Source organism: Neltuma alba, unplaced genomic scaffold, assembly GCF_004799145.2.
Source record: "Neltuma alba isolate B1F8T4 unplaced genomic scaffold, ASM479914v2 tig00003538_pilon, whole genome shotgun sequence".
In the NCBI taxonomy this organism is placed as follows: domain Eukaryota; kingdom Viridiplantae; phylum Streptophyta; class Magnoliopsida; order Fabales; family Fabaceae; genus Neltuma; species Neltuma alba.
In genome coordinates, this window is record NW_021633320.1 from 1 (window position 1) to 10,177 (window position 10,177).

Consider the following 10,177-nt stretch of genomic DNA (forward strand, 5'->3'; position numbering starts at 1 on the left):
CTATGAAATAACTGAGAATCCTAGGGAACCTCGAAGCTGTATGATTGAAATGAAGCGGGTCTGAGTTTAAATAGCTGATTTGCAGCATCTATACCAACAAGAGGGAGGGCATTTTGGATACACAACACAGGACCAATGGGTGCCTGCCAGTGAATCTGTTTTACAAGCATAATTTACCAGCAGGTTATCTTGACCAGTATGGGTGCGTGAAGGATCAGAATGAGATGGCCATAGAGTTCAACAAACAGCTTAAAAACAAAATTATCAGCTGAGGCAGAGCTCCCACAAGCTTCAATCACATATGTGGATGTCTATGCTGCAAAGTATGGACTCATCAGCAAAGCTAAGAATGAAGGTAATATCTTTCTATTCATTATTGGCATTATTTATTATACGAGGTTCTTATTAGGCTAAAATGGAGGGTGTCAATGCTTCGTTTTGTTTTGTGTTTTCAGGATTTGTTGATGCACTGAAGATCTGCTGCGGATATCACGTGAATGACACTCATATATGGTGCGGGACAAAACAAATGGTGAATGGAAAAGCCGTGTATGGTGCTTCTTGCGAGAATCCCTTGAAATATGTAAGCTGGGATGGTGTTCATTACGCTGAGGCTGCTAATCATTGGGTTGCTGATCGAATCCTCAATGGTTCTTTGTCAGACCCACCAATTCCAATTACCCAAGCATGTTACAGGCACTAGAAGTCGTGCCATGAGTTAGAACCGCAATTCAACTTATCGAGCATTCCCAAAGGCAGTCATGTCGCAAATAGCAAGCATAAATGGAGGTCATTTCTGTATTAGGTCAGCAATGCGCCACGGACCAATCTAATTACCATTACCACTTTTACCAGTTTTTTTTCTTTTTGAGAAAGATCTTCTTGCAAAATGAAACTGTACTATTCAACGTTATCATTTCTTTTAGTATAGAAGCTTCTTTGTTTCTTGGCATTATCCTTGGAACTTCACCAATGCGTCATCAGCATCGGATTTTCCCGCCAAGACCCAGATACGACCTAAAGCTTCGTCTCCACCCAAAATCCTGTGAGGAATGATCATAGCCACATCACCAATGAAGCAATAGCTTCGTCTTTGTCCAATCGATCCAGAATTGAATTACGCGCCCGTCAGATGGTCAAAGTCCAAGTGCGAGAAAAGCCCCCATGAAAATTCTTTAACGGCTGGAAGCTTACAGCAAATCAAGAGTATGCAAAATTCAACTTAAAAAATATTTTGCTCATTGAAGGATGGAAGGCAAAAGCTTTTCATTGATCATCGATCCACTCCATCCTGAAGTTACGACGTATCTAACAGTCTTCTACGATTTACTCTCATTTACGTTAAGCACAATGAAAACAACGCATCACTTATTACACACCTTGCCACGTCAAAAAAAAATTATATTGAGGTCCTAAAAAAAATATATTACAAAATTAGTCTTAAAAGTTTTTTATGTTTACTTTGACACTTATCATTACAAACTGTTTAAGTTGTTATTAAGACTTGTTGGTAATTATTTTCTTTTTTTAGGACTTAATTAATTCTTCTCCCAAAAAAAAACTACCCGGTCAACAACTTTAGGTATTCATCACTATTATGCCCCATCATTATATGAAGAGTGGTAGAATGAACTCGCAACTTTTTGCTGTTTGAGCCTACCAAACAGCCTATACTTAAGATTAAGAACCAGCCGCATTTGATGTGGGAAGCTAGGTCGCAGGGTGGGCTAACGTCCTTGAGCAAATATAGAATCGCACACAACATGCTTATCACAGTTCCTAATTTCACATAGTATGTCAACTAAAATACACTATCAAATGTCCACCGCCATCTTCTGTGGAGTAAAGAAATGCGGACGCACAACGGCACCAACTGATCAACTCCAAGCATGCAGCCAGGATTAAAATTTTCCACAATTTTACTAGTACATAAACTGAAACTAGTGCGTGCAGGTTGCATCAGACCCTCAAACCACCTCGCAACACTAAAGCTACACAATGACTAGATAAACGTTTGAAGAAGATTTGGCCAGTTAAAATTTCCAGAAAGATGGCCACACAATATGGCAAACGAAAACTCGTATGAAATTTACGTTGATACAAACTTAATAAAAATGAGCATGACTTGTTAGGAAAATCAGATGCTATCCAGCTCCCATCCTCTTCTTCTAAGTAACTGTGTCTCTGAAGATTACTGAACTAAGTTCCTGAATCAGCTATTATTAGGGTATCCTGCTATTGTTTAATGCGACCAAATTGAAATTTGAAACGTTAAATAGTTCGAGCACATCTAACCTGAAGACAAAGCATCCAATCCAATTCAATCTTACCAAATTAGGTAGTCCTTTAAGTCAATCAAAACCCTCATACATCTTCTCGGTATATTTATCATCTTATTGATCATCCTGCAACCACTTGAAACTGCCTAACGCTCATTGTACTTTACAAAACAGTAGAATGCATGCCTGAAATATCTTTCCAGGTACCCAGCAAAATAGAACAATCTACATTATCATAGAAATATCAAAACAGTAACACAATTATTTGCAGACAATCACACTAACTAAACCGCATCAAAATAGCTTAAATTCATTTCACTGACCAAAATTCACAACAACGTCATTTAATGATGGTTTGGATGACACCAGCCCCAACGGTCTTCCCACCTTCTCTAATTGCAAATCTCATTCCTTGTTCACAAGCTACTGGAAAAATTAGCTCCACGTCCATCTTCACACGGTCCCCAGGCATAACCATCTTAGACTCTTCATCCTTATCATTCATGATCTTAGAAACCTTCCCAGTGACATCAGTAGTTCTCATGTAGAATTGCGGCCTGTATCCAGCAAAGAATGGCGAATGCCTCCCTCCCTCCTCTTTTTTCAACACATAAACAATAGCAGTGAACTTTGAATGGGGTGTGATGGTGCCCGGTTTGGCAATAACCATTCCTCTTTGAATGTCTGTCTTCTGAATACCCCTAAGCAAAAGCCCCACATTATCACCTGCAAGCGCTTCATCAAGTGTTTTCTGAAACATTTCAACCCCAGTAACTGTAGTAGTCCGGGTATCCCTAAGACCCACTATATCCACAGAGTCTCCAACCTTAACTTTGCCCCTCTCAACGCGCCCTGTCGCCACAGTACCGCGACCAGTAATTGAAAACACATCTTCAATTGCCATAAGGAAAGGTAAATCAGTCTGACGCTGAGGAATTGGTATGTAGCTATCAACAGCATCCATCAATTCATAAATTTTATCCACCCACTGATTCTCCCCTCTTTTAATATTCGGGTTGGCCATCAGTGCCTCCAAAGCCAACAAAGCCGAACCTGAAACTACAGGCACATCATCACCAGGGAATTCATAGATGCTCAAAAGCTCCCGGACTTCCAACTCCACTAGTTGAAGAAGCTCATCATCATCAACCTGATCCTGCTTGTTCAAGAAAACTACCAAATTAGGCACACCCACTTGTTTCGCCAACAAAATATGCTCTTTGGTCTGAGGCATTGGTCCATCAGCACCCGATACAACCAAAATAGCACCATCCATTTGTGCCGCACCGGTGATCATATTCTTCACATAATCAGCATGTCCAGGACAATCTACATGGGCATAGTGCCTGCTTTCAGTCTCGTATTCCACAGTAGCAGTATTGATCGTGATCCCTCGGGCTCTTTCCTCCGGTGCTGCATCAATTTCGTCGTATTTCTTGGGCGCACTATTTCCCATAGAGGCCAAAGCCATGGTAAGAGCAGCCGTCAAAGTAGTCTTTCCATGGTCAACATGACCGATTGTACCTATATTAACGTGTGGTTTCTTTCTCTCGAATTTCCCTCTGGCTGCTCGGACGACCAGGGACCGCCGGCCGGAGGAGAAACCTCCGAATGCGGACGAAGGGAGAAGGGAGGGACAGAAAATGGGAGATTCACCGACGACGAAAGAGGAGGACGAGACGGCAGAGTAGAGTTTGGAAGATAGGGTTTTGGGAGTTGAGGTGGGATTGGAGAGGAAGAGGTGCGTAGAGGCGGAAAGTGATGAAGAGGGCAGTGAAGGTCTGAGAAGGAGCTTTGAAGGAGAAGAGGAAGATGGCGATCCCACAACGGAAGCCATGCGAAACAGGTCGGGGGGGGGGGGGGGGGAGAGAGCGGGAGTGAGAGTGATACCACGAAGTGCAGAGCGCAGACAAAGAAATGAGAGAACAGGCCAAAGAATTTGAAAGGGGCTTGGGATCTCCTGGGCCCTGGCTTCAAACAAATATAACTAGTACGGGGTGCGATTGTGATTAATATTGATCATAAGGGGTGTCCTTGACCAAAAAAAAAATACTACTATTGGGATTCTGAATATAAAATTTGTTTTGTAATCTAAAATTATACTATAAAATATATTTTATATTTAAAATCAGAATATTAATTTTTTATAAGTATAGGTATTATTTTATTGGAGGTAGAACATAAAAAAATTATATTTTTATTTAAAGGAAATATATAGTAAATTGAAATATTTATGATTTTTTTTTGAAAAAGACCATAATCCTTTGTTAGAATTTTTTAAAAAATCTTCACAACTTAGTTTTTCAAATTTTAACTATTCATTTCCCACGTTTTCAGCGTTGTTGGAAAGAAGGCAATTGATGAAATTGGTTTTTAAGCTCTAATCTTTCGTTAAAGAAAGACGTGAGGGGGACTGTCTTGAAAATTGTTTCTATTTTCTTGACACTTTTCCAGGCGTGACGCTGCCACGTTTTTCAATCGGCGATCAGCAAGTTTTCAACTTTCCATTTATTGATTATTGATTTTGTGATTTTCGTTCGTACTTATAATCACACTTGGCCTTATTGTATAGGTCGTGAAGTTCTCATTCGCGTGCATCCACGTCATTAATGAGAAATCCTTGCGGGCGCACCATATCCAATTAAGTGCCCGTTTGGATCAGCGATTGAAAAAACAGCTTATAGAAAAAGTAGCTTATGAAAAGTGAAGTTGGTAAAAGTTAAATTGGATAAGCTGAATTGTGTTTGGATTGAAGTTCAGAAAAGTTAGTTTGCAAAAGTGAGATTGATAAAAGCTTGTTTGGATTATAGTTGAGTAAAAGTAAGTTTGGCTGAAAAATTACCAAAATAGGTATGAGTTTTAATAAATAATGAAACATGATAAAAAATTGATCATAATATAATGAAATTAAAATAATTTAATTTGAAGAAATCAAATTTAATGAGTGAATTAAATTTTAAAATTTTAAAGAAATCAAAAAAATATTTTAAACATAAATTGAAACATAAAAAATTTTTGAGACCGAGCTGGGGGTGAAAAAGAAGGCACCGAGCGACTTGGACCGAGCTGCTGCTGGGCGACCACGAACGGCTAGTGGGAGAAAAGGAAGGAATGAGTTGGGGGTGAAAAGGAAAGATGGACCGAGCTCTTGCGGAAGAAAAGGACAGATGAGAGAGAAAAGCAAAGAATCTTTCTGACATTGCACAATGGCTACGTGAGAAGCTCTTGTAATTTAATTGATAAGCTCCTTCAGTTAGCTTATTCCAACTGAGCGTCCAGGGAGCTTAAAATTATATAAGCTCAATCAGTTTTAGATGCTGCCAAACAGGTCTATTGAACTTAAGCTACTTATTTTATAATTTAAGCTCTTTTTGAATCAGCAAACGCTGATCCAGACAGAGCCTAAATGGAACCACCTCATTTGCATTCCGTCTTACAGCATCACAAACAAAGAAATAATCTATGTGGGTTCCACCAATTTTTATTTAACAATTTCTCTCTCCGTCAATTAATTTCTTTCTTTCCGTTCCCCAATTTTCACTTTTAATTATGCCCTTTTTCATCTTCCATTAAAGCAAGAACTCTACCATAAATTATTTCCTTTCTTGGGTACACAGCTCTAGAGTTAATTTTAGTTGTATCTACAGTAGGTTTTAGAGCACTGTAAACTTGGGAGTATATCAATTGAAATAAATAATATATGCGTGATATTTACTGTAACTAAATTCATCCCTGTTGGCAAAAAAATAAAAAATAAAATCATCCCAATCCCATGTTCATTATTTTAATTATATCTATCGAAATTTTTAAATTTGTGCGGATCAATAATTTTGTATACTAGCTTTTATATTATTATATGAATTAAAATGTATTTGGTACTTTGAAATATTTTTTAAGTGCATCCAGCATTTTAAATTGTTTTTTAGTATATCCAATACAGTTTGAATTGTGTTAAATTCAAATTCTTGCTTACTCTGGATTGCGCTAATTTTTCAGAACAATTTATATATTATGTTAATTGTAAAATTGCACAAAAAATATTTTAAGATACTAAATACACTTATAAATATATTTTACAGTATTGGATGTGTTTTAAAAGACAAACTTTAGGCGTAGACTTATATTCATTAGGTCTATTTCTCTAGTAAAATTCCAATGCATGGGTTTTCTAATAGTAAAGATTGATAGGAATAAAATTTTAAAATTTTGTTAAACTAAGCAAATCCACCTACTTTTTATGGGGTGATTAGATATCACCAGAAGTGTTGTTTAAAATCAATTTTTTTATAAATTGAAATAAATTACTCTATATATTTATTTCGCATATCATAAAATCACTTTTAAAGTTATAATATGATTTATATCTAAACCCCAGTAGCTACAGCTTTCAAGCCAAAGGAAGAGTTACTGTGCTTGGATGGAAGGGAAAGAAGGGCCTTGTTGAAGGAGAAAGTGTGATGGAGAGAGAGAAATTCATTAATGGGGAGGAATTGTTAAATATAAAAATTTGTAGGACCTATTGGTTTTCATTTCTCTGACTATGATGCCATGTAAGAGTAAAGTTATATGAGCTAGTGCTATTAAACTCGATAGACCACGAATGAGCGTAAGAATTTCTCCGTCATTAATATATTAGTAATTAATTATACAGTACTATGCCTGGTAATTAGACACAGACCTATGGCTTTCAGAAAAGCTGGATCGACGGGAGCGTTTGTTTCTCAATCGAGCGTTCCAAAGCAGGATTTTGCAAACATATGCATTTCGGCTTCTGGGAAAGATCTATGAAACGCACAATTAATTATATTACCTCCGTGACGTCGAGCCATTTTAGCCGGGTGCGGTGGCTGGTAAAATTACATAGCGGGGGGGTGGTTCCACTGATAACAATTAGTATGGGCCTTCAGGACCCTATCATATTTACACGCACCTCTTTTTCATGTCTTTCAGGAACATCGTATAGCGCCTTTCTGCTCCAAACAACTAGCCTCGTTCCCTGTCTGAACATATATGTCAAAGTAGTGAAACGAAGCGTCGGATGGCCACCTGAAATTGCAAAAACACAACGTTGTCCGTTTAAAAAGGTTGGATCTGAATTTGAACTCATATTTTGCTCCGACACTGATCTTGTGTTCTCCTTAGATTTGCAGCGAAGCGTCAAGTTCTGAGGTGGATTATTAGTGAAATTATTGATGATTTGTGCTATCGTCTTTGGAGGTGCGCCTGAGAAGAGGAAGAGAGCTCTGCTACCCGCAATAACCACTGCTGTCCGTACTAGCAAGGCGAGGGATTTCGCCAACCAAGCCATGTGTCCTTATTTCTCACGAAAGGGTATGACTGTTGGTTTGAGCTTATAAAGGGAGCTAGAATTCTCAAGTAATAATAAACTAATTAAATCTGTCCCAAATTAATTTTTTTAATCTTATTCATGTTAAATGAGATTATGAATAAGAAAGAAGAATATAAAAGGTCATGTTTAAGTATCAATTGCGTATACAAAACTGATACGCAAGTGTTGATTACTTTTCACATAACATATTATAAACCAAATTATTTTTTCTTGAACCGGCTTATGTATTTTGTAATCATGTGCGCCTCGCTATTTGTACGAGTCTTGATGTGTCGTGACGTTTCCATCTCATATACACCCATCACGTTAAAAGCTCATTAATGGGAGTTAATATTTACAGATTATATTCGCATTTATGGCATTTGAATAAATTGGGTCAGTGTTTTAATATAAAACTAATATTTCTTCTTTTCCCTTCTTAAAAATAGATAAGAATCATGTGCAGGATTTTAATATATCGTCATGTATTTTTTTATATATATAAAAAAACTTAGATAACTTGAGTTATAAAGATTTACTAAAGTCAAAACATGCTTTTAAGTTCATACTAACAATAGAGTTCAACCTTGTGAGTCACGATTTTATAAATCATGAGCCGGTTCTTTATCAATTATATCAATTTTTATTGGCAAAATAGGTGACGTATGATTAAAGAAGAACAAATTAACAAAATAGTATATATGATTAAGAAGGGGGAAAAAGATGCAGCGCGCATCAGCAAAGTCATTACTTTTCCAAGTTCAGACATGAAGAATTGAAGATACTCATCCGTTTTTAATATAAGATTTATTTAACTAATTTGATTAGATTAAGAGAGTTAAAGTAAATTAGTTAATTATAAGAAATATGACATGTTTTTTCTAAAATATCTTAATCATTTTTCTTAATGTCCTCCCTTCCTCTTCTACTTGATTATAATTGAAGGAGTATTCATGGGGTAATTTAAAAAAATTGATAAATATAAGAAGTATGTATTATATTTAGGATCAAAATCAATTCAATAATTAGATCATATATTAAGGACCGGAAGAGTATACCATTAATGCCTAAACTTTCTTTTTTTCCTTGGCAGCTAATGCCTAAAATTTGGACGGTCATTTTACCTTAAAAAAAAAAATACGTCAACCTTTTTATATTTATTATTTTAAATTTTTAAACCACATATTGTTGTGAGTTTTTTTATTTCCTATAAATTTATAATTGAATATTAATATTTCAAAAACAAGACACGTGTGTAATTGAGAAAGTTGATATGATTTTATTTTTAAAATTTTTTCTCAATCCTCGCGTAGTATTTCTCTTTTGATGGGTTTTATATAGTGTTTCTAATAATGGAATAAAAACTACTTATATTTTGAGAAAAACACTATAAAAGTCAAGAGATAAATGTAATCCTAAGAAAAGGTTTAAGTAACAATTTTTGTCACCAAACTTATTATCGTATATACTCTATATATATGGTCTATTTGGGTTAACAGTAGAAAAAATAATTATTCTCAAACTGACTTTTAAAAAAGTGAGATTGAATAAAAGTGAGATTGAGTAATGTGATTTATGTTTGGATTGATTTTTATAAAAATTAGTTTGTAAAATAAAAAAAGTTATTTGGATTATAATTGAATAAGTAATTCTAGTTTGTAGAATGACCAAAATAGATATAATTTTTATTAAATAATGAAAAATAATTAAAAACATGAATTTATAAAATATAATAATTTAAATTAGAAGTCATAATAATGTGAAAATTTTTTAAACCCAATAATATTACATAATTAATTAGATGATATACTCTACATGATTTATGCAAACATAAAATAGAAAATAATATTAAAAATTAAAAATATTATAAAAACTGTTAAAAATCATTTTCATTTAAGAGAACATTAAAAATTAATAACTAAGAACTGATTGGGAAGTATAAAAAATATATAGGAAAGCATAAATATAAAGGTAAAAATACCTTTTAATTTTAAAAAGCTGTTTTTGAATAAATTATAAGTAAGTTTTAGATATTTTTATAATTATATTTAAAAAAATAATTTTTGACTCGTAAATCTCAAAAACTGTAATAAATAACTTTTAAATTTACAAATTAACTTGTTACCGTTATTTTTTCCTCCTCAATCACGTTGCCCAACAGGCACATGGTTTTGCTGTGATGAGACTCCCATTCCCAGTTATTCTTCCTATACCACATTTTAACAATAAGATCAATATGGTTTTTTTTTTTTGGCCAGAATAAGATCAATATGGTTTAAAAAATTGAAATTTAAAAACAAGCTCTAGAAAATTCTGGGAAACTGTTGAGAAAATAAAATAATCCATCTAAAATCTAAAATATTAAAATAATGAACACAAGCAAGCAGGTGAGGTACGACCGTCGGCGGCGGAAACGTGCACGTGAAGTCGTGAAGGCCTCTTTTGATTTCGGCGGAAAAAGTGGTCCCGCTTTTCTGTTGTTTCCTTTTACTCGTTCTTTTTTTTTTTTTTTCCCTGGCTAGAACCTTTTTACTCATTCGAAGAACCATTTGAAATTCGGATCTTAAAT

General features: G+C 35.0%; 2 protein-coding genes across 2 annotated transcripts; one reads left to right on the forward strand and one right to left on the reverse strand.

The window, feature by feature from the left end:
- Positions 1-268: 268 nt before the first annotated feature.
- On the forward strand, positions 269-833 carry LOC114741802 (GDSL esterase/lipase At5g14450-like; the record flags this gene model as incomplete). Its single annotated transcript, XM_028930068.1, has 2 exons — positions 269-355; positions 456-833. Coding segments are annotated over 2 exons (335 nt in total), but the record flags the coding sequence as incomplete, so codon positions are not given.
- A 1,540-nt stretch (positions 834-2,373) lies between these two features.
- Positions 2,374-4,205, reverse strand: LOC114741800 (elongation factor TuA, chloroplastic-like). The gene has a single exon (XM_028930066.1). It carries the CDS (start codon positions 4,114-4,116, stop codon positions 2,620-2,622), a length of 1,497 nt encoding a protein of 498 aa, XP_028785899.1. The 5' UTR covers positions 4,117-4,205; the 3' UTR covers positions 2,374-2,619.
- Positions 4,206-10,177: the final 5,972 nt, after the last annotated feature.